At 39.2% G+C, this 26,230-nt stretch overlaps 1 protein-coding gene across 4 annotated transcripts in view; it reads right to left on the minus strand.

Moving 5' to 3' along the window:
- CHD7 (chromodomain helicase DNA binding protein 7) overlaps positions 1-26,230 on the minus strand; it is a 191,636-nt gene that overhangs the window by 57,807 nt on the left and 107,599 nt on the right. For all 4 annotated transcript variants that reach the window (XM_041768871.1, XM_041768870.1, XM_041768868.1 and 1 more), the window contains exons 4-6: positions 13,382-13,523; positions 7,543-7,680; positions 6,438-6,503 (exon numbers count right to left, since the gene is read on the minus strand). In XM_041768871.1, coding sequence (XP_041624805.1) covers positions 6,438-6,503; positions 7,543-7,680; positions 13,382-13,523 — 346 coding nt within the window. The remainder of the gene's footprint in view (positions 1-6,437; positions 6,504-7,542; positions 7,681-13,381; positions 13,524-26,230) is intronic.

Raw genomic sequence — 26,230 nt, forward strand, 5'->3', positions numbered from 1 at the left:
CAGGAATACGAAACAGGAACGAGAAAGGCAGTGCTTGATGTTCTTGTAAGGATGAGCACATTGCGAGCAGTAGGAGGCCAGTGAGATGAAGACTAACACGCTTAGGCCCATGCAAGCTACTCAATGTGCTATAGCTTCTAAGACATGAATCATTTTAACTCCTCCCTAACCACATGCAGCTTCATTCACAACAACCTGACCCCAAATTTGGCTCTCTGCCAAACCCACAGTGTTAAGTAGACGCCAAGTGTACCATTTTCTCAGGCAGCAGCCAATTAGCAACTGCTCTCCTGAATGCCATATGTATTATTTTTGGCTGCCTCATGGCAACTTTACATTGTGGGTTTTGTAATGTTTTAAAATATTTAAAAGACATTTATTCCTCCATATAGTTAATAACTCTAAACAAGAAACCATATAAAACTAAACCTTGTTCTTACACTGTAATATCAGTGCATCACAATTCACAGTTTTAGTTTTACTCAGTGGTACAATTAAAATCTCTCAGACAAGATGTCTCACACACATAGCAGCCAAATAAAATTAACACTCCAACTACTACATTTAGGTTAAGGTTAAAATCGTGATATGCATCAGCCAAATCAAGAGTTCGGTGGTGAGATTATCTACACCATCTCCCCTGATCCCACCTACTGCAGTGTGTGCAGCAGAAGATACCACTCATATGATATTTTAGGTATCTCTTTCGATATTTTTTTTCCCTTCTGGTTTTAGGCTATTAAACAAGTCATAGTATGTAATTTTCTCCTGGAACATTTGATCAGATAAATCAGGGACGTAGAACATAAACACCACTTACAGATGTTTAGGGATTGCTTTTACACTCTTACAAGAGCACCCAAGCCTGCCTCGAGGGTCACACTTGGCTAAGCCGCCTCAGAGATGCTGCGGAGAAAATTAAGGCAAGTAGGAACATGGTAAAGGACGAACAAAAGAGCAAAGACTTCTATACTGGATGACAGACTAGCACAGGCTCTGCTCTGAGAGGCTACAATTTCCTCAATCCCTAATCTTCAAACTACTATCAAAGACTGTGTGAACTTAAACTTTTCTCTGAAACTCTCACATGTATCTCCTCAATCAAATTTTAAACTGCTTTTCCACCTGCGTAGCCCTCAGCAATTAGAAGGCAGGATATTTATGAGCGTAGTCAAAGCCCATTAATATCTGGTTCTGATCTAATGATATATAAGTGGTCATAACCATAAATAGCTTTTTAAACAATATATACAGGACACCATCACTATCCCAAACGTTTAAGTTGTCAAAAATGGAAAAAAAGAATTTTTGCTGGGTACCATCAAGAGCCAGCAACATAAGCCTGGAATTAACTGATTTAATTTAGAGAGAAATTCTTGTCAATTCAAGAGACAACCTAACTAGCCCCCACCTTACTTCTTTCGAACCCAATGTTACCTCTTCCACTCACACATTTCAGTAGTCATTTTGAAATACATTAGCTCTGCACAGAACTGGAGATTCTGGTAGAAAGGCCATGACAAGACAGAAGACAACCAGGGTAAAGGGAGAGCCAGGATGAGCCTAGACCTTTTGACATTTGTCATAGCATTACCGTGAAATCCAATCCTAGGATGGAATTCAAGTGTCTCGTCTACCGTTTTTACTCTTTTAATGCTAGTTATATTTCTTTCAATTCAGAAAGTTTCAAAATTATGTATCTTTGAGGTAGTAAAAAAACAAAAAACAAAAAACCAAGCTTTATCATTTCTATTCTCTCTTATTTCCTGATTTTCTTCTTCCCAATCTTTCCCCCTATACTGGCTTTTCCATCATATTCTAAATAAATAGTCTTACCAGCCCCTAATTTCTAAGCAGACACCAAAGCACATAGGATCTACTCTGGAACACCACGGATAGTTTTCATCCTATCTCAGTCCTGTGGTCAGAAAGTTCTGACTCACAGCCATCAACTGTCTGTCTCTTGACTGTCATCAATACCCACTTTCTTGTCATGATCAGCTATTCCTCTAGGAACCCGCCATGGAAATGACTACCAAGAGGGTCGAGAGCTGTCTGAGAGGAAGCAACTGGGTTCCAAGGCTTCATGTAGTACCACCTGGAGCTGGTATAGAATTCTACCAAGGCCTGTTTCTTCTGGATGTCCCAAATTATAAGCCTGTTCTTTGATGAAGTGACCACACATACTGGATCACCTTCTTGCCCCTAGAACTGTGAGTAGAGTTGCTTTATACCTTTTGTTTCATATACATATGATCTTACTGACCTCTGCCTTACTAATAGCAAAACAATTAACAAAAGTATGTGAATTCATTAGCCCTCAGGAACACCATTTTAATTATTCATTAAATGGCAGTTTGGGGACACCCTGGGTGGCTCAGCGGTTGAGTGTCTGCCTTCGGCTCAGGGCATGATCATGGCATCTGGGATCGAGTTCCACATCGGGCTCCTTGCATGGAGCCTGCTTCTCCCTCTGCCTGTGTCTCTGTCTCTCTCTCATTGTCTCTCATGAATAAATAAATAAAATCTAAATGAATGAATGAATGAATGAATGAATGAATAAATAAATAAATAAATAAATAAATGGCAGTTTGACCAGCCTCTGGTGATATCTGGAAACAGCCCCAACAATTATCCATCCTCATGTCCCAACTTTCAAACACTATTCTATAATGATAACAATATCATAACCAATGAATAACTGACTCCAAGCACTAGAGTTCTGGACATGAATGCAAGTGTGCTTGCACATACACAAAAAACCAGCAAATTTATTTTCTGGACAACTACTATTAAATTTGAGAGCCCTCTACAGTAATTTTATGTGTTCAATAGAATATTTTTGAGAAACGTGTATATCTTTTCATTAGACTCCAAGGCTAGTCTATGAAAATCCTTATTATTCATATGAAATTTAAAGTTCCAAATATATTAAGCCATACTTGTTTCCATCGTTCACAGGAACCAGACAATAAATCGACTCCTTTGGCCACCTGGATTCTTTCTGTAAATGGCAATCCTGAAGCCAAAAATAATGGATGACCTTCCCTAAGCATTCTATCACTAAATTAAGCAGCCACACTGGAGAAACAAAGCTAAACTATAGTTTCCCCAAAAGGGAAAGTGTTAGAAAATTTACAACAGAAAGAGAAAGCGCCTTGATAAAGACATCAATAAAGCAAAGGTATGAATCACTTCCTACTTCTGACCCAACCCTACTCTATTCTCTACCAGAGATACCAAATCACAGTTCACTTATGGAGAAAGTAGGACATAATAAATGTGATGAAGACTTCTGCCCACTTTACATACTATTTGTTGTTGTTATTAGTGGGTTCAGCTAAAGAAGATTAAAACAAATACCCTGGAATTTAAATAAGCTCTTAAGAAAATATATCATGGGATAACCTAAAAAAAAAAAAAAAAAAAAAGAATTCCAGGGAATATAGCCAGAATTTACTTTTTTTAAAAATTTTTTATTTATTTATTTATGATAGTCACACACAGAGAGAGAGGCAGAGACACAGGTAGAGGGAGAAGCAGGCTCCATGCACTGGGAGCCCGACGTGGGATTCGATCCCGGGTCTCCAGGATCGCGCCCTGGGCCAAAGGCAGGCGCCAAACCACTGCGCCACCCAGGGATCCCCCAGAATTTACTTTTAAAACTACTTTTGACCTTCCAATACAAAAAGGATTTGAATTATTATTCTCCAAGGACAGATGGCTCCAAGCAGAAAGGGCTACATGATGGACTAAATGCAGAAAACAAAAGAATGAACAATTGTACAATCCAAAAGTCCATTCTTAAATTTACCTAAAAATTCAAATACGAGTATCATCTACATCCCTTTCCCTGGGACTCACACACTTGAACGTGAGTTTAGAACAACATACAGGCCTGAGCCAGCCCTATTTAACAGGAGGTGCTGCATTACGGAGGCTCTGCCAGATGAGCTCTGTGTCCGCATGACTCCATGACAATGAGAAACGCTTCTCAGGCTACAGTGATGAGGTCAACTGACTCTGGAAACGATTATCTGAGTCCCCACTATGTGTCAGCACCGTGTAGGGTAGGCTCTGAGAGCCCACAGCAGTTACTGTAGTGCTGCCAGGGGGAGATAAAGGCACCTTCTCACAGCTACTTCTTCAATTATTCATGGTAATAGGACACAGACCAGCAGGCATAGCTAGAATCCACAGGAAAATCTCAAATTTCCTTTTGTTTCTATTTGCCACACTCTCCTCCAATGTTAATAGAGCTGATAACTAAAGTAACTATTTCAAGAACATTACCAATTGGAAAAGTGAGTACCTGCTAATGTTTACAATGTTCTGATGACTTTTTATTGCGCTTTATGAACACCAGTAATGTAAAAGCACTTCAATGAGCTATACATCTCATCCTTACTTTAAATCACACCTCAAGGCATACCTCCCTGCTCAGACCAATTCTTCCGTTCATCTTCTCCATCCTAAAATTCACCAACTCCACAAACACTCCACCGTCATATAAAATTAAAGTGATTTTTAATCTCCTATGATAAAATAACCTCAGTTGCCTGTAAATGATAACAATACCTATTCCTAACCGTGGGTACCTATCTTTTAAAGCTAATGAGAAAAGAAAAAAGAGCTGTAAAGTGGGCAAAGCAGAAAGGAAAAGCAACGTCCCACGTAATGCATAGTCTAAGTAGCTCTGAATAATAGAGCTAATTATAATTTGCAACCCCAAACCTGCTGAGTATGCCTGCTGAAGCACTATCAACTGAATGAAAATTAATACATCCTATCCAAACCACATGCTATTTACTCCAACAAGTCACTTCAATTCTGTGAAGGGGATTATTCTTTAAAGCATGTCAAGTATTTAAATTTTACCATATATTGACATTTCACAAATTAACAGTTCTAAAGTCATTAGCAGGACAAAAACGCAACCTTTCTAATGAGTTAAATAGTGCTCATTTCTGCTTAAACAGGTGGGAAATTTGGTGGAAATTTTATCATTGAATTCATCAGAAAGGAAATTGTCATGTTCAAAGGGTCAACAGATAGCCACTCCATATAACTCCCATCCCCTACGCTCAATTTCAAAATATCTTGACATGCCATTCTTGATTATTTTCCTGTGAACTAGAGTTGTAGAGTCTGATAAAAAAAATCCACACTCTGAATAACACAATAGAAAAGCAAACAGTACTGCAACAAAGGTAAAGAGAAATGCCCTGCTGGTGTAATACCATTTTCAAGGGTCTCTCGACAATTGCATCTGAAGAGCAAAGGTTCCCTATTTGATAAATCTGGGGTCTCACTGATTCCTCCATGCCTCATATCTTTCAATGGTAAGTCACATTTTGCATACATCTCACTTTAAAACAAACAAACAAAAGCAGCAGCTTATTTTACATATCAGAGCAATGAGGTTGTACTTCCACCTACCTGGAAAGCAAATAAGAACTGCATTTGACAAAGATTCAAGCTGAAAGACAGGCATCCTATATCCATAGGACACCACTTCTAGGGACACTGGAAACTGTATGCTAGAATATAGAGGTGCAGCTCAAGGTCTATGTAATTCTTCGAACAAAATAAAACATTTTCTCCAACTGGCAAAAGAGAGATGGTTGGGATGAAACAGGGACTCTCCATCAGTACTAGACTGCTTTATATGTGTTCTTCAGTGACAAAGCTATCAGACTAGTAGTAACAGGTACTTAGAGTTCACCTCAGATGAACATAAATTTTGACTAATTTTGAAGAATAAGTCATATTATCTTCAAAAAATACACTGAAGGAGCACCTGGCTGGCTCAGTCAGTGAAGCATGTGACTCTTGATCTCAGGGTTGTGAGTTCAAGCCCCATGTTGGGTATAGAGATTACTTTAAAAAAACTGAATCTTAAAAAAAGAAAAGAAATTACACTGAAAATAGTTCTGTAGTTCACCTTTGCATTGACAAAAAAAGATATTAATAAATATTTTAATTGGATATGAAGAAATGTTATGGAAAGTATGAGAAAACACCTACTCACTAAAATGATAAACCTCCATCCTGGGGTGGGGGCAGGGACAGGGGCAGGCAGGGAACTTTCCTAAGGGAGAGGAGAGGTAAATTCACATTTATGATTTTTTTATGAATAGTATTTATGAAAGAGGCAGCGTATAACTCTAAAAGGCTTATATATTTCTTTGGCGATTTTTGAGTTCCTTGTCTACTCTAAATGGTGTCATAAAGCACTGATTGTTTGATATATTTCAATTTCATTTGGGGCTAAATAGCTCATAGTTTTATATTTGGCTAATAAATCAGACAGGATGAGAAATATCACCAGGAGTTTTGTTTTACAATAGTGAATTTTTAATGGAAATCATAAGGCAAAAAATAACTTAAGAGTCATACATATACCATAGGTTTTGATCACTCCAAGTGGTGCTTACCTGTTTTTTTACTAAACGACTGCTCATGATTTTTTCTACCACTGGACCTTCTGCATCAACAGATTCCTAAAAAAACCAAAACCAAAGTAGAATCAATCAACCCAAATAGAAACCATCCCATTCCATGCTATAAAAATAAGAAATCATTCCCTTTACATCTACCTTCCTCCCCTTTAAATTCATACCCTTTAAATCACTGGGTACAAAGTCACCAGTGGGAAATTATGACTGAAAAGAACAAGACTCTCACTCTCTAGAAAGGCAAAGGAAGATCTGTGTTTATTACTTCATGATTATGTGGTTTAATTATGTGGACTAGCATGGGTCCCTAAAGCCAGAGAACATTCAGAAACTCCAGCTGCCAAGAGAAAATAATCTCTGCATGATAGCAGTCAAAAATATAACTTTTGCTCATCTATACCCATGGGGTAAATATACTCATCATTCTGTTATTGTAGGCAGCTTTTATCTATGTTGGTCACATAAAATGTTATATAACAACTTAACATAGCACAAATTACCAAATAAAGTAAAAACTGGCATTTAATATACTTTTCAATGGGTTACCAGTTTGTTAACTAAAGTACAGTAATGGTAACAAAAGAGCATTAAAAAAAAAGATCTTTACAATAATCAATCCAACATTACTAGCCATATTTTATACAAACTATTTTATCCATCATTTACATTGCACAGAGAATAAAGTATGCCCTGCTGGGTACTACAAGGCAGTAATTTCATAAAGGGGTTCTGACGGTGCCTAACAGCAGGAGACAAGCTTGAGTGGTTTATTAAAGTCCCAGAAGCTACAGCCCTGAATTCTTCAGAGGTAAATTCAGCCTCCTTGCATCCTAGCTCTGACTATTCCTCAACATAGGCCATTAATTCTCCAAAACTGCATCAAATTATGTATCAGAGGCTCATATAAAAATAAATTTCAGCAAACAGGGCTTTCTAAAAGCTACTGCTAAACATTTAACATCCCACAGTACATTAGCCAATAGTAGATGAATGTTCTCCGACTCAGAGTCCAAGGCTTCCAGCTATTCGAGCTCTAGTCCACCTTGTGCAAGACACGTGAGAACCACACAGAAGGGCTGCTGACCTGCTGTTCTGACTGAGAGGTGTTGGAGGGGGAGTCTCTCCCAGCAGTGTCTGCATCATCTGCCTCCTCATCAGAAATCTTGAACTCCAAGTCTTCTGTGTATCGCTTTCTCTTCACCTGCCTGCTGGAACGTCTCTTCTAAAACAAAAACAAACAAATCCAACAAAGCAAGTTTAAGAAGCCATCACTGATGCTCTTTATAACTTTTCAGGATGGCAATATGTGTGTGTGTATATATATATATATATTTTTTTTTTAGATTAACCTCAGCTAAAAGCTGATAATTTTAACCCTGTAAATCACATAAGAAACCACAGTGGCAGTGAACATAACGGAAATGGGGTGGAATCTGGAGTCAGGTGTCTGGAACTTCCAAGGCTCCGTCACTCCCAGTTACCAGATCTTCAGCTGGGGAATGGAAGTAATGACACAACTGATTCTTTAGTCAGGCGGTGCACCGCTCAGAAGTGAAAGCTATATAGAAGCTGGATGACAGGTAAACAGCAGTGTATACTATTCTACTTTTGTATGTTTTAAGTTTTTCCTATAATAATAAAATATCCAAGAAAGTGAAGGCATTAGAAGATAATCTGTAAATTACAAAGTTCTATATAAATACTGATATAGTACTTCAGAGGGCCATTTAAATAAAAGGTTTGCATTTTAATCTTGGCAATAGTCTTAAAATTTTTGAGGAGATGAAAGACTGAATGGCAGAATTTATAGTGAATGACTGTGAAAACTAATTTTACTTTTTTTAGTTAAATTTTTTACCACACTGATTAAAATGTAAAGTTCTGGTAATAGCTGGTATTAGTAAGATTATTAGCAAAATGGTCTCCTCCCACCCCAACGTCAAAAGACTGGGTTATCCACCTTGCAGGACAGTATGGTCATTGTCTATCAAAAGTTTAAAAATGCCCACCCTTTGACCTAGCGATTGCACTTCTAGTAAGGTACATATCTTGAGAATATCTGCAAGATATCTCAATTTTTTTTTAGACCCAAGCTTTTATATCTTCAGAATGATCTGCAAGATAAATTGTAAAATAAAAAGCAAGTCACATAATAATAAGCAGCTTATAATTCTATTTAGGATAACAGAAATGCTTGTGCATCTCTTTGTATGTATGACTCATCAACACATAAACTCAAAACAAGGACACTGAATGTCTCGTTTACTTCTCTAAGACTACAGGAATATTTGCTAAGAAATGGTATATGTATACACTTTCAATAACAACAACAACAACAACAAAAACCTGAAAAGACACACAACAAATTGTTAATAACTATTAATTCTAGGGAGTGAAGTGAATGGAGCAGGAGGAGATTTACACACTTTTTGCTCAAAACAGTTCTGTATTGTTAGACCTTTTTGATGAAGATTAGTTCTGTCAATTAAAAACAAGAGGAAATCACCTTTCGTTAATATGTGTATTTGATAAAATCTAACACAACTCTAAAATGACATGGGTAAATTTTAAATCACTGATAAATTAAGATTACAACTTATAGAGGAGTTCACGAAGCACTCAAAATGAATCAAAATACTGAGAAAGTAACACTTATGAACTTTTTTCAAAGAATTATGAAATAAAACATTTTAAAGAGACTCTGAATTTTAAAGTTCGTTAGTAAAACAAAGAGGCAAGTCACCCCACCATGCAGACCAGAGGGGGAGCAAGCAAGGATATTCGCAGCTTAAACCAGGACCACGGAAGCCCAGCACCTTGCCTCGGAGGATAAGATGGATTGAGTTTTGTTTTACCGCACTTCTGCTCTCTCTGCTCTCAGGAGGGGCTGGGAGGCAGCTTATAACACAAACTTGCTACAGTATGACCATCAAATGAGTTGTTTTAGACTGTGAGCTCTGATCTTACACAGTCTAGACTGCAGAGGTGCAAAGCACCTTTCTGGCTCAAGGTATGTGGGGTAACCTCTTATTAATAAACTTGTAGTGGCTTAGACCCACAGGGTAGCACATGGACCAGAGTAGAGGCTCCTCCTCTGATCCTCCTAGTCAGCCCTGACCCAGAACCAATCCTAGGTCAGCAGGGGTTCTGCTATCTGTGACCTCCCCCCACACCACTGGAGGCAATTTGACCTTGGGGGCCCTGGAGGTGAGTGCGGAGTCTCTGAATTGGCCCAGGTTCTCACTATGTGACTTTGGACATATTGTTTTGTGGACCTCAGTCTCCCGATCTGCAGGATGGGGTTCATGATAGTTAACTACTTCATAAGTATATTGTGAAGATCCCATTAGGGAATTAGATCACATAACACAATTCATTTAAAGCATTTAGAACAGTGCATGGCCCATACTAATGCCAAGTGAAATTAGTAGGTTTAAAGTCATCATTAATTAGCGCTACCTTTCCAAAATAATAATAATAATAATAATAATAATAATAATAATAATCACAAAGTACTGATGCTACAAGGCCAGGATACCCTGCACAGCTTCCCTTCTCTCTTCCCAAAGCTGATCTAGAATAACTCCTGCTCCTGTGCCCATTTAACCATTCCTCACTTCTCAATTGTCAATTTCCTTAAGATATAAATGGTTGTTATCAGTAACGGTATTTTAATTGGTAAGATTTAGCAAATCTGTATTTCATTTAATCTATCAATTTAACTAAATTGAAATGGGCTAATCTATATTTTCATCTTGTTGTCATTACTATAAGGAGGAAGTGCTATCAGTGATGCATCTGGATGTTTTATCAGGTTTCCCTGGTTGGGGCCATGTCACAGTATGCTTCCAGCCTAAGTAACTAGACACCCTCAGATACAGTCTAACACAAATCCACTATACACTAAATCTCCCTACTGAAGAAATGTTCCAGTACAATAAAACAGTAAGCTTTTCTTTTTTAAACAGAAATTTTATGATTGGTGGATAGACCTTTTTTAATTCTGGAAGTTTGTTCTCACATCAACTTTGGGTTATCAATCTATGCAACAGTGATGGGGTTTGTTAGTAGTGGATACACGGTCACTTCATAAGAGCAAAAACACCAAAAATACAATTAGAACTAAATTTTTCCTGAAAATTTTACATATTGTTATGGCTTTCTGCCTTTTAAACAATAGTGATCTTAAGTTCATTTATTTTAGGTAATGAGATTCCTTTTACCATTTCCCAACATAAAATCAATTCATTACATAATACACTTCTATTATGGTCTGCCAAACTATTATTATTTGAAAGATTTCTTAAAATCAAAACAAAGTGTAAGCATTCCATTTAAACCATAACTCAGGAGGTGCCTGGCTGGCTCAGTAGGTTGGGCATCTGCCTTTGGCATATATAAATACTTTTGTGTAAACCTAAAACTACTTTTAAAAAAAAAAAGCTTATTGGGGCGCCTGGGTGGCTCAGTCGGTTAAGCATCTGCCTTTGGCTCAGGTCATGACCCCAGGGTCCTGGGATGGAGCCCAGCATCAGGTTCCCCGCTCAGTGGGGAGCCTGTTTCTCAGTCTCCTGCTGCCCCTCCCCTTGCTCATTTTCTCTCTCTCAAATAAATAAATAAAAACTTTTTTTTTAGGACAGCCCAGGTGGCTCAGTGGTTTAGCACCACCTTCAGCCAAGGGCACGATCCTGGAGGCCCTGGAGGCCCTGGAGGCCCTGGAGGCCCAGGATCAAGTCCCACATCAGGCTCCCTACATGGAACCTGCTTCTCCCTCTGCCTGTGTCTCTGCCTCTCTCTCTGCATCTCTCTGTGTCTCTCATGAATAAATAAATAAAATCTTTAAAAAAAATAAATTAAATTAAATTAAAAAATAAAAACTTTTTTAAAAAAGAAAATAAACCATAAATCAAAACTTCTGAACTGAGACTAAAATAATAGGCCAATTTGATAAACTTACATTATTTTAGAAAAGTTACACATAGTTAACACAGTTATACCAAAGGGAAGATTTAAATGTGTTTCCGTGGTCTCTCTGTTGTAGTACTTTGAGATACAATTTTGAGTTTACATTATACGGAATTTAATAGTTTAAACAAATCAATCACAGAACATAAGAACTGTAAGCCCTTCATGCATATGCTACAGGAAGAAACAACAAACAGCAGTCAGCATCACTTCCTGTGTCAGGAACACAGAAAGACTTGCCTTCAAAGTCAGATCTTCTTGTGTGGTTGCTTATATTAGCTACTGAACCCATAACAGTTATGCACTAGCTAATTAGAAAGGATGCACTGATGTTTATTTGAATAGACTAGCCTTTTTCTATAAGTGAAATGCAGAAGGGGGAAAAATCAGTATTTCCTAAAGTCCAACTGAGTCTCCATTAATACAAATACTTTCAAGAAACAGCAGCATTATTTGTGAGGGAAAAATGGAATTTTCTTGACCTGTGTGGTCAAGAAATCTATTTAATGTCCAAATACTATTGTCATAAAGGCCCTGGTTTAAGCAAACACGATTCAGAAGAAAACACCCCTGTGCATAAAAATAAACTTTAAGATCATTCAAATATTTTAGTTTAAAATTCCCAAAGCCATTAAAAAAAAAAAAAAAAAAAAAAAAGAGGTTTACTTACCTTACCTTTCCTATCTTTACAGTGATGTGTAAAAGGAAATTACAAAATTCACCCAAACGGCCAGCGGCATCACAAGTTAGTTACAGAACCTAACCAAACCACATTCATTCACGCATACTCTCTTTTTCCTCTCCCTTTCGGGCCCTCTTAGCTTAAGCCATTCCGTGACATTATAGACATCAAGGAGTTCTACTAAAAAACAAACAAACAGGGGCACCTGGCTGGCTCAGCTGGAAGAGCCAGTGACTCTTGATCTCAGGATTGTGGGGTTGGGCCCCACGCTGGGTGTAGAGATTACTTAAAACTAAAACCTTTAAAACAAACAAAACAAAAAAACCCAAACCTATCTGAAATTCTTTAAAATAGAGCTGCAACTGTACTTTTTTTTTCTGACTTTTAAGCGACTTGGTAGAGGTATGGGTAGCAAAGTACTTAGTGTGGACTGAACACTCCGAAAAAGACAAGCAGGTTGTTAGGGGCTGACTTGCGATTCTAACAGGACTCCTCGGTAACTGCTCCTTGATAACTTAGATGTCATTCACTGAAGTGACATTCCTAGCCATCCCAGTGGAACATACTGGCACACTTCCAGAGACTGTAACAAGGAAATAATTTTTAACGGTCACGTGTAAGGGCCTCTTACCTTATAGTCTAATCAGTGAAGGCAGGATGCTTTACACACAAGAATCTACATTCCTAATGTTTATTTCAGTTTTTCAACTTCTTCCTACAAAATTCTCCAAAAGTCAGGAGAATCTAACACTGAAAAGTTCTGCACTGTTACCATCTAGAAAGTCACTAACTTGTTCACAGAAACTTTATTTATCATCCCAACTCTGGCCATCAGATGTCAGAAACCTTAAGATTAGCTACAGATTACATGTTGGTTTTTTTATTCTGTAAAATAAAAGAACTGACAAGCAACCAAACTTCAGAGAAAATCAGAAATATGAAAGCAGCTTTAAATGAACCAATACATCAACAACATGTTAACACAAATATATACATATATATATATATCAACATCGAAGGATACATTTACAGAAATAAATGAAGACTCTCAGTTTTATTTATTGTGAGGTCAAAGATGACAAAACCAAGAAGTCAGGAGTTTAACTTCGTGTCAGCCCCCAGCTCTCACCATTGTGGATATAATGTTCCAGACAACAATAAAGCCACCTTTAAAGCAGCTCTATAACAAAGACAGGGGAGGTCTAGTGTACTTGATATGCGGCTAAAGTTACCCATGCTAAATAACCAAGGCTCGGGATCAGAATAATGGTATTACCTGAACACCTGGGTCCTCATCTTCTTCAGGAGGAGGAGATGGTGGGGGCGTTTTGTCTAAGTCTGAATTTTCAGAACCTTCTGTTTTTCCCTTGTTGACCTTTTTCTTCAAAGCACTTGCTTCTGAATCAGGTTTCTTATTACTAGAATTCAAAGTGGATCACTTAGTGTTCACTTTTTAATGAGGTTTTCCACATGCCCCATGCCTTATATTTCCCACATTAATATCCCGAAAGTATCAATGACAACTGATAAATCGATGCATGTTGGCCGTTTATAGTTAAATGGCACTCTCAATTAAGTTTTTATAGCCAAACCCCATACTGATGACCTTTGGCAAATATCTGACCTAATTAAAAAGAAATTTCATGCAAAAACTCCTAACACCACACGGAGTACATTTCCTCATCTAGACAATGCAAAATCCCTGCCAACATACCAAGCCATAATGAAAAATCAGATTAAGAAGCAGTTTTGTTTTCAAGTTTTTAAGGTGCAGAATGTTATGGGTTCTTTTTTTTTTTTTAATTTTAATGTCAAGGGAAACTAGACTATAATGATCATTTCTTTGTGTCTCTTGCAGCTTTAAATACTCCTATTTAAGTCCTTTTTATAACTAACACTACTAGGTGTCCTCTATTATATCATCCAGCTACATTATTATCCAATGAAGCCTTTTAAAATATAACAAAATATATGGCAATTTCCTGTCCTATATAATTTTACTTAATGCTGTCTTCTTAATTTAACATAAGCTTTATTTTGGTGCTAGGCATTTTTTTTTTTTTTGACATAGTCACAATAGCCTCTCTTTCAAAAGCTTGGTCTCTGAAATACAAAAATATAGCAAAGCAACCCCAATAATTAAAGTGCATGTTCCATAGAATGTTTCTGTCAAACGTTAATAGGATTTGAATGTTACATAAGTCAAAAGACATGAATGAACTCTATGAAAAAAAATTTTTTAATTTAAGTTTACCATCACCTTTAGGACATTTATTTGATATTCTTTTAAAATGTACATTTAGTGCTAACTTCCATTCCAATTTCCAAACCAGCCCCAACATTTCCTAATATTATCATGTTATCCAACAACTAATCTAACCTCGTTAATGATTTACATTTACTATTTCTAGAAAGCCTAAAATTCCAATATACTTGAAAACAAGATGTATTTCAAAAACCTTTAAAAAGTTTATTTATTGAAGTTTATAAATTCCAGAAAAGTATGCTGACAGAAAACAGCATTTTCTTCAGCCTCAGCTACTACAAAAGACGCCAAGACATCTCTATGCTTTTATTTAAATAAAGCACATCATGTAAGACATCTCAAAATTATGTTAGTATAATAAAGTATCCACACACGCCTAAAATGTATTTTTGTCATGAGTAAATAAAATATTCGGTAATCCTAAACTAGTTATTTCTAAATACTCAGAGCCTGTTTTTATTTTGTGAACACTTTAGCATAGTAAATAGCCACATAAGGAAGTAACTTACAAAGAATTCAAGATTATAGTCAACGGCAGTTAGGTTTAAAGAGTTCTTTTTATTTAAAATTTTTTTAAAAAGGTGCTGTCCTAAAAACTTTAAGTCCCCAAAAGATCCACAGAAAGAATAATATTTTTTAAATTAAAAAAAAAAAATCCATACAACAGTTCCTCATCCAACTGTCCTAGTGTTTACGCTACACATGGACAGAAGTCTCCCCTACTATGAGGCTCCATTTCCAGCATTTATTTCCGCTCTAACTGCCACAAATTATACAATACTACAGCTGAACGCTGGGCCCCTTTCCTTTCATCTGCACGCCAAGAGCAATCAGATTACCCTGGTAACCAGCGGTCACATGACCAGCACCTGCTCTTTTGGCTGGATGCCACTGACTAAAGCCATCTGCTTCCCTCAATCAGCTTTCAAACATTCTCAACACCTGCGCTGCAGTGTTTTGTGGTTTCTTTTATCAAATCAGTGCAAAACTGCTTCCAAAACTTTACATATTTCTCAAATTTGTTTAAATCAGAGGTAGGCCTGTCACAGAGTTGAACCACTGCCAGGTAAAGTAAGTCGGCAGCCACTGCTTTTCACGGTGACCTCTCTGCACCAGAGCGAAGTACACAATTTAATTTAGTGGGGTTACTGCACCCTGTGTGAACTATCCTATAGGAGTAAAAAGGCTTACTGTCTTAAAGCCACCAGAGCCCAGGTTTGATGAAATATCAATTTGCTGAAGGAGAGAAGTGCTAATGATTTTCCATCTGCCCTTCCCATGAATGAACTATGTGGAACCTCCAAGGCTGCTAAAAGTCAGACAAGACCTCTCCAAATGCTTAGGGAGGGGGGAAAAAAAGCCTGTAGCCAAGGGAAGCACTCATCCCAGATCTGATTACTGAAAGATTTCTAAACTCATTAGACCTTGCACTATTAACGTTGCTCAGAGACAGCTAAGCATTTCCATGCTGACATCTTCTCAGGACATCAATATACAAATCAAAAACATGCCAAGAAGTCAGAAAAGCTACAAAATCCTCAGCGTCCACCCAAAGACATAACAATCAAGGACAAGATAAAGTTACTTTAATCACTAAATTGCCTTCATTACTGTTTTGCAATAATCTCATTTGGATTTTCAACTATGTGTTATATTAAAACCACTCAGTCCCAAAAAAGCCAAAGTCAGGATTTTTCTTTTAACAAATGAGGTATAATATAGGATGGTGGGTTAGAGCACTGATATGGGTCAGATGCACCTTAGTTCAAGTTCTGACGCTGTCACTCAGAACCTTATCTGTGTGGGACCCTGGACAAGCCACACCATTTCCCTGAGCCTCCACTCCTCATCTGTAAAATGAGGTAATTCTATCTTCCTCCAAGATTCATTAGGAGGTTTAAATTAGATAGTGGATGAAGACTTTGGCAACGTCGGACACAAATGGCCAGGATGCACACACATCTAGAAGGCATTCTGGAACGTCTGGGAACCAAACCTCTGGCTTTGTTCAGACCCACTCAGGCCAAATCAACTGCAGACTCGGAGACAGAATCCCCAAGCAACACAAGGAGAAGGAAAGCCCTTTATCCACAGTCCTCAACACAAGTTGGAAGAACAAAGCAGCAGACGGTCTCCAATGCTGCTCCTCTCCATGCCCATGACCAGTGTTCTAGTTCAGGCAGGTATCATCTAACACCTTGCCTGTCACAACTGCCTCCCCACCGCCTCGTCACCCGCAGGACCCACGGGTAGGGGGACCTACCACCAGACTGCGGGGAAAAGGCACACAGTCTACCTCCACAGTTATGATTGAAACCTCTAAGGTCCAAAGCTCACCTTTTATAATGTCAGAGCCAAAACACAGCCATACATTCCTCTCCCAAACTGTAATTTGGAAAGCTGGAAGGCACAAACAGTGCAGCTCCTCCCACTGGGGGTAAGAAAACATTACGAATAAGAAACGTCCCTTAAGCTGACACTACAATGTTGAGAATGAGGCCACTGAGTGGCTTAGCAGAGAGACAGACCCTCAAACAGCTAACAGGACAGCCACTCACGGGTGTAGCCGACACTGGCCTACCAGTGGGGATCACAAGAAAGACCAGGGGTGGGCAGGGAATGCTTTCACCTTCTGGCCCTAAATGGTCTCCATCCTGGAGAAATCATATCTGCTCCCACTCTTCTCCCAAACCTGCTCTGCCTCCCACACTTCTTAGTTCAGGGACATGGCACTGCCACCAAAACAAAAACAAAACCAAACCCACCCTCTGCACATCACCACAGTGACCAGCAAAAATGTAAACCTTATTGCATCATTCTGCTTCAAGTCCAATTCCATATATAATAACATCGGAGTCTGCATTGGCAATATAAGGCTTTCTGCGATTTTTGCAACTGGCAACCATATTATTTTCCTATTTACCTCACACCCCAAACCCCCCACCCACCCTTTATGCTGCAGACACACAGAACTACTCCCTAAGGGGTACACCTATCTCTTCCACGTCCACTCCCCTCCCAACTCCATTTACTGCTGTGAAAGACTCGACCAGGCCATCACTCATTCAGGGAAGCCTTTTCTGGCCAAAACAGACTAGATGACTCCACCTACATGTCATAAGGTGTACCCCATACAAGGGATATTTAAAATACACAGAATATGGTGGTAGTAATGGTGGTTCACTGCAATGAACCAAGACCAAAGCCGTGTGTGTGTGTACACATGAGTGCATGTGTGACTGTCTTTCTCCAAATCTCCCTTACGCTCAGAAAGAGGAAGAGTGTGTCCTATTTATCTTTGCTTTCCTAGTGCCTGGTCAGGTATGTTCCTTATCAACTTTAGCAGATCGATTTAACTAAAGAGCGCAAGTAGCAACAACAACAACAACACACACACACACACACACACACACAGCCCTTATGATATGCTAGGCGCTATTCTAAAGTGCTTTTCTCATTAACTCATTTCAGAAAACCCCACAGAGATTCTATCTTTATGATGAAAGAGCTATGAAGCTCAGTAAAATGGGACTAACATGCTACCAAAATAGAGTGAGACTTCACAAGTTTTCAAAACCAGTACATCTATATACTTCCCCTCCCTCTTTACCAAGTTCTTTCATTTCCTCAGACTTATCTCCCATCACTGCTGGTAAGACCGAGATACAGAGCCACCCACTCCTGAAGCCCTTCCAACCCTGGAAGCAGCACATTATTCTGGGGAGGGTGCTAGCAGTTTGAAGGGCACTGTCCCTCCACCAGCTCTATTTTCATTTCACATTTTATCATGAGAGCATGGTCACACTGGTGGACAGCTGGATGAGCTCAGTGTCCATAGCTTAGTGACATTTAAGTCACCACTGCTAGACCAGGCTCTAATGTGCTTTAATTGTCCCCTGTGTGATCAAAACACAGGCCATCTTCATGAGAACCCAGGAACACAAACTCTGTATTTGGAGAATACATGTTATATGGAGGAAAGTGCTAAGGACATTCCGTACCCTGAAGGGTTCATATTCAGCTTCTGACCGTAAGAGTCTGCAATGAAGGCCTAAGTGGAAGTACCTAAAATGGGGTGGCATGAACTCATTCCACTGAAGACATGGCACAGAGATAACAATTTTTTTTTTTTTTTTTTTTTGTGAGGATGAGTACAAGCTTTTAAACAGGCCAAGGGCCAGAACTTACTAGATATCTAGCTAGCTGCCCTGATTTATTGCAAAACAGAATGCAGTTAAACATTGATCAGCATCAGCCTACGGATCTAAGTCCTCAAAAGAAACGCAGTTTAAAAAGAAACCACATGTGATGAGAAAATGGTTAGTAAAGGTCTGGACACTGGGAGGGAGTTCTCGGACAGACACTTCAGATGGGGTAAGTTAGTGAAGATTCTCATCACACTGGGAAAAATCAACCTTGAGGTGTGGGTCATGAAGATTAATCAGATTTGCCTTCAGGGACTCAAGCCAAAATGTCATCCTATAATCTTTTAGAAGAAGAGTAAAAGGTATTGAAAGATATCCTTATATTTTATATGCTCAAAAGGTTTTTTAATGAAGAATCAAAACTAATGGATGGGAAGTGAGAGAGATGTTTCTGGCATGGAATGTTTGTGCTGCGCTGTAATTCTAAAAAATCCAGGCTGCCAGAATAAAAACTGTAATAAGCTGTTAGAGTCAAGGGCCCAATGGTGGTAGAAAGAAATGCATCAAGTCTTTCAACTTGAGTAGAGAATTTTTTTTTTTTTTTACAGATTTTATTTATTTATTCATGAGAGACACAGAAAGAGAGAGGCAGAGACACAGACAGGGAGAAGCAGGCTCCATGCAGGGAGCTCGACGCGGGACTCGATCCTGGGTCTCCAGGATCACATCCTGGGCTGAAGGCGGCGCTAAACCGCTGAGCCACCCAGGCTGCGCCATGAGTAGAGGATTTTCCTCTAAGTTTTTAAACCTCAAAAAAGAAACGCAAAGGAAAAAAGAGACAAAGTACTAAAAGCTTAAAAGTGTCAAACTAAAAATAAAATATGAAATCATCATGTAAACTTAACCCAACAAAACAAAAATAAATTGTTTAAAGAAAGTCCTTAGACTAAAATTTATTTAATGGCTGAATTCGAATATAATAAAATGCAGGTGACAGAATAAACTAATGATGAAATAGACAAACTGCGCAACACACAATAAACACACAGGCCAACTCCTTCCCACGAAGGCAATCAGAGCTCGCCAGGTGAAGGCCTGGGCGTGCTCGGGAGACTGCCCACCCCCTGGGATGCTCCACAGGGCAGATAGCGGCCGGGTGGGAATGGCGGGGTGTGACCAAGACCCTTGACCTGCACACTTATGCCCTCTGGCCCCCAGCAACTCAGCCAGCCTGGTGCCACATGGTTCCCTCCAAGTGGGTACCTTGCCCCCTCAGCTCCTAAACTCTACCCATAAATTCCTCACCCCACTTCTGAAGATGGTTGAGAAAGAGAAAGAGGAAGAGCAGAGAAGAGAAAAAGAGAGAGAAGGGGAGGGAATTCTATTTTATTTCTGAACAACAAACATAAGATTTCACTGACAAATTAATAGGCTTTTTTTTTTTTTTTAAGTTCTCTGAATGTCACTGGCTGGAACACCTCTAAGACATTTAATGTAATCTAAATTGTTACCTTAAAATAGCTCTTCGAGCACCAAGTACTCCTTAAGAACATTCACTATGCTAAATTTTTAGAAAAGATACAGAAACCTAACTTGCCTTCATTTAAAATTAAAGTATATTTCAACTCAACATGCCTTACCTTTACATTTTACAATCGAACTTTCCAAGGATGAAGAAACTGATGGTCAGACAGGCTACATGCTCAGCCCAAGAAGTGGCATTGCTAGGACTAGAGCTAAACCTGTCTGGTTTCAGGGCCCACGTCAGAGTCCTGGAACTGGTCTGAAGGCATCTAACCTCCTCATAGAGATCTCCATAGAGTCCAGTGTGTGCCTGGCCTTTTAGGGTATCCCTCAGGCCTTTGGAACCTTTGCTGGTGAATGTCTTCTGTTACTTGGGACCATCTCTGGGTAGCCTTCCAGTACCACCAGAACCCTATCTTGATGATAGCTACAGAGTTGCCCCTTATTTAAAAATGAATGAGAAGGAAGGAAGGAAGGAAGGAAGGAAGGAAGGAAGGAAGGAAGGAAGGAAAAAAGAAAAAAGAAAGAAAAGAAAAGAAAAGAAAAAAAAGAAAAGAAAAGAAAAGAAAAGAAAAGAAAAGAAAAGAAAAGAAAGAAAAAAGAAAGAAAAGAAAAGAAAAGAAAAGAAAGAGGAAGGAATGAAGGAAGGAAGGGAAGGAGAGGAAAGAAAGAAAAGAAAAGAAAAGAAGAAAAGAGAAAAGAAAAAAGAAAGAAAAGAAAAGAAAGAAAAGAAAAGAAAAGAGTGATAGAAAGCCTCCTGAAGGAGCCAAATCCATTTTTAATACAATGAATATGCTCTAGATGGGGGGAAAAAAGACTCATCATGCAGTCACGAATTTTCATTGAAAAACTAAAGGTTGCTGAATTATGGATTGAATTAAGATCTTCCAGTAGCATGGAAAAGAACACTAGTTAGTTAATACATTATCTCATCACAGAAGCTCAACATAAACATTAGCCACTGTGGCTATGTGACACTGCCTGGCACTGTTCTGCAACATAAGAACTGAATAAATCAGACATTACAAAACTGATGCAAAAAGCACTCTTTTACTATAGCATATTCTTCCAAGTGCCAAACAGTAGGGCACAGATGTGGTTCCTTGTGCATGTACTAAAAATGCCACTCTTATTTAGCCACAGCGTTCCCATGATCCTGGAAAGGGGATACTGGTCTAAGTCTGGCAGTTAGAACCCCATTCCCTAGATTCATAATGAGCTTCTCTGATCTGCCAGCATGGCCAATACAACAAATGAGACATGCTGCTCATCCACATTTCAATCAGGTACTACATATAACTTTCCTTAGTTAACATTTTTATTTTTTTAAATGTTTTTAAAATGTGAGACAGAGAAAGCATGGGGTGGGGGGCAGAGGGAAAGGGAGAAGCATGCTCCCCACTGAGCAGGAAGCCCAACTCAGGACTAAATCCCAGGACCCTGAGATTGTGACCTGAGCCAAAGGCAGATGCTTAACCAACTGAGCCACCCAGGCATTGAGCCACCCAGACAGAGTGGGAACCCACCCAGAGTTCCCCTCTCCTAGATAACGTTTTAAAGCTAGGCCACGCAGACTTCTCTGAGAAGCTAAAGGGAAGGCTGGTGTTTTAGATGGCTAATGATGCTCTCAGGGTGGCTTTACACAGCACCCAGACTCAAAGGGGCCCTTACCTGGGCAGAAGACACCTAGCAGAAAGATCTTTGTATATCAAATGACAAATTTTGCCTTTGTATAGGTCTTCATACTTTTCAAAAGCATTTTTGTATATAGTTTTTAATAATTATTTAAAAATTAAGCCCATGATTTCTTCTGCTCTTTATCTTCCAATTCTAACATCACAACCACATGTTCAATGACAACATATGTTCCACCCTAAAATTCCACTTAAGAAAGTCTTCAAGGGGGATCCCTGGGTGGCTCAGCAGTTAAGCGCCTGCCTTCGGCCCAGGGCGTGATCCTGGAGTCGCAGGATCGAGTCCCACGTCGGGCTCTCTGCACGGAGCCTGCTTCTCTCTCTGCCTGTATCTCTGCCTCTCTCTGTGTGTCTCATGAATAAATAAATAAAATCATTAAATAATAATAATTAAAAAAAAAAAAGAAAGTCTTCAAGGGAATGTATCTCCAGAAAAATCCCCCTTTAACATTCCACTACCACCCTGAGCTCCTTGCCTCTCAACTTTCATCTGATGGGTGCAATGAGAGCTGGAGGTGGAGTCTATGCCACCCTTTCCCACATCCAACCACAGTGGCAGCCAGCCACCACTTTCAAGTCCACTCCAGCTCCCTGGACAGGCAGAAACAAACTTTTGCAGACCAGTGTGGTCCAGTCCTGCATCTAACACAGGGCAGGAGTTAGCAAGACCTGCTTTTTAAGGGTCCATGTTGTTGGGCATTCTCTTCCCACAAGGACTATGAACCAAACCACACGTGGCTAATGGTAGTACGGTCTGTGCTAAAGAGTGGCTGACAACTACTCCCTCCCTGCTCATTCAGCTGATTTAAAACAAATCAGATAGAGGAAGGATGATAATGTGGTCTATCACTGGCAAGAGAAAGACTGAGACGGTCATCCTAAAGGAAAAAAGGATTTCTAATTAAAAAGACCCAATGGCGAGGTGCCTGAGTCACTCAGTCGGTTAAGGCATCCGACTCTTGACTTCGGCTCAGGTCATGATCTCATGAGTTGTGGGACTGAGCCCCGAGACCAGCTCCGTGGTCAACAGGAGTCTGCTTCAGATTCTCTGGCCCCTGCCCCTCCCTCTGCTCACATGCTTTCTTGCTCTCTCAAATAAATGAATCTTAAAAAAAAAAAAAAAGTCCAATGGGCCTCTTTCAAAGAGAAGATAACCTTTGAGACCAGCAGAGAAGAGGGCACCTACCTGGTCCCATCCCTGACCTGCAGCTTGGATTTAATGAACCACAGACCTGGCAGGCCAGGCCAGAGAGCAGAGATGCACAATGCCCACAGGTACCTTCTCTCCCTTGCTCCTCTCCAATACTGAAAGGGCTCAACACTCCACTTTGTGGTCATACATTAAAAAAATCTGTACCCTCTTCTGCAGGCAGAGTGTCCAAAATACTTAATTCAGTATTTCCAATTATCCAATGCTGTGGGTCAAAATTGAATCATGGATCATAAAAGAAAAAAAAAAAAAAACAGAAGGAAAGCTGTGGGTTTAATTTATTTTATTACCAAATACCTGAGAGAGAGGTATCTGACTCTCCAGGTTTTGTGTACTTATTAAATAAAACTAGTTTAATGGTTTGCTTTTGTGTCTAATCTCTACAGAGAAATTTTACATGTAGAAGAGCACACTGTAAAATATATATTAGGTTACCAAACTACACCGCTGTTGGGCTTGTTGGCAGAATAAAAATATTCTTTGGGTTAAAATGCTACTTTCTTAGATCAGAATTGAGAAAACAACATCTGAAAAGCAAAATTCCTCAGAATAAAGTTACCACATAAATATTAATGATAATGATACTGTGGTTTGCAAAACAAACAAACAAAAAAACAAACAAAAAAACCCACTTTACATGGTTTTGGTACATCGTGTTTTTGAAAAAAAAGAGCAGTATGTTGACTGTCCATTTTAAAATAAAGTAATTCATCACTCTTAATTTAGAAGGTGCATTTTAGTTTCCTGCTAACTTTAAATGTTGGGGGGGTGGAAAATAGCAAGGAAGCTGCACCAGAAGCAAATCTCCACGGCTTCATTTAACTGGCGCTTCACTAGTCAAGTCACAATCTTTGGCCAAGTTCCCTTCTTTATGTCCATTCAAAGAATCTTTATATAGCTAAATGGACCACTAAATCCTTCAAGAGTCATTCAAAGGAAGCGCTTCCTCCAAATTCTCTCTCATTTCACAAGGCCCGTGCATACACAACAGAAAACACATTGAAGAGAAGAATGCAAATCCTCCTATTTCAGCTACTTGAATCCTTCCATATGCAAAATGGCATCCCCTCCAGCCCACAAATGTCTTAGCTTTTATTTTCAATATTTACTGCCAATATTTGAAAGCTATAAGGACACCTGGGGAGAGCACTAGGAAAAAAAATGGGTAGAAAAATATATATTTAACATACAAGGTAAAGAGGAAAGAAAGATACATCTCTAATAGAAAAGCGGAATGAGGCCCATTTTTCTCATTTTTAAGATTTTAAATGTCTTTTCCTGAAATGCTAATTTTTTTTCTGTTTCCCTACCATTCTATGTAACAGCTTGTGGATGGATTCTTTTAGTGATCTTGGATAGACAAGACAAATATAATCATATTTTGGTTGCCAAAAAGGGTCAGTTTGCTGGGCATGGCCACAAATTCAATCCACTTTACAGAATGAAGCAGAATGGCAGGTAGTGAGAAGGACATCCTAAAGGCACACAAAATCAGCCCACTGATAACAGCCACCCTTTCTAAATGTCCTTTATTACCAAGAGTGTGTGAATGATGCAAAACAAGCTCTCTCCCTGCCACAGATATAATGCAGAGCAAGCCAGACCACGAGTGGGTCACTTCCATCACCACTGGCACAGAGGGCAGCACATTTCTTTGCAGAACGTCACCAATTAATGATACAGCATACAGGGCTGAACAGGAAAGATGTGTGAGTAGTTCTACACTAAATTTTTCATTTTACTTCTGTTTATTCCCTTCTATTTCAACCCTCTGTAGGAAAATTATTTTCTGTATAAACAAATTCATCAAGTTAACTTATTCAAGGATGGAAATAACTGGTATCACATAACATTTTGCAAAACAAAATTGCCACTGCTGTATTCCAGTGCTTAAAAGCAAACTGCTATGGCAATTCAACCCCAGTGCTAACATAACCCAAACCCCCTATTACCTTCATCACTGCATATTCAATTTACATAATTATTCTGCTATGCTATTCAGAATTTACATGTAGTTGTATGCATTCCACTTATCTGTGCTTCAGGGATGCTATTTCCTTCCTAGACTTAGCAGAACACAAGACCACAACTTGACGTACTCCATTCATCTGGCCAATAGAAACTGGCTCAACAAAACAGTGGGTTGGTTGGTTTGTTAATCTACTGAAAATCTCTGTTCAATTACCATATTCTTGGACAGCCGGCCCCATCTGACCATCGATGACAGGAAAGCCACCCAGGAATGTTCTCACACACTCTGTTATAAACCAGCAATGGCCTGACGAGTGGTCAAGGCACCAGGGCCAAATATCCCCAGGCCCCCTCCAGGCATGGCCTGAGTTTTGGCCATGTTATACCAGCCCCCATTCTGCATGCACATCTCCACACTCAACAGAAATGTTCTACTCAATTATTTTTATACCACTTGGGGAAAAACAGCTATCACTTATAGGAGGCATTCGCTGAGACTGTTCGTCTAAAGCAACACAGAGGGGGAGAGATGTACCAAACACTCTTCTTGGGAGAAAATAATCACATGCCCTTTCTCCTACCAAAAACATGTGACTAATGCAGAGCCATTACTCAGATTCAGCAATGCCAAAAATTTACTCTGCAGAGACAATTCAAACCTCAGGATGAGCAGCTGGGAGCATGCAGATGAGACCTACACTGGAGCTTTCTCTGGTGGGTAAAGATAGGGCCTCTCTCTGTACCAAGGCAGCACAGGTGCCCAGAACAAGTTCCTAACACTTGCTTACAGTTGTTGGGAAAATTTTAACAAGTTTCACTGTTAAATACAGCATTCATTTTAAATATCTGCCCTAACATATCCCACAAGAGACAAGGATAGGCTAAAGTATGTTTTTTAAAGACAAGACTAGGTCAATGTAGACTCAGGACTTGAACATAATATACTTGGAAATTTATGACAAGACCCAAGACACAGTGCAGGTTTTTTCTTTTTTTTTTTTAATCAACGTTTATCATTAGGTGCCAGATTAAAAAAATTAAAGATAACAAACCTAAAGGCAGATAGACTTTGAGGCTAAAGCTAGTCTTGGTGATATATTTTCTGAGTTCTAGGAAGGTTCTTTACAACACAGACTCTTAGGGATGCCTGGGTGGCTCCGCAGTTGAGTGCCAGCCTTCAGCAGAAGGCGTGATCCTTGAGTCCCGGGATTGAGTCCCACATCAGGCTCCCTGCGTGCAGCCTGCTTTACTTCACTCTCTGCCTATGTCTTTGCTTCTCCCATTAATAAATAAATAAAATCTTTTAAAAAAAAAA

The sequence above is a fragment of the Vulpes lagopus genome, chromosome 9, assembly GCF_018345385.1.
Source record: "Vulpes lagopus strain Blue_001 chromosome 9, ASM1834538v1, whole genome shotgun sequence".
NCBI lineage: Eukaryota > Metazoa > Chordata > Mammalia > Carnivora > Canidae > Vulpes > Vulpes lagopus.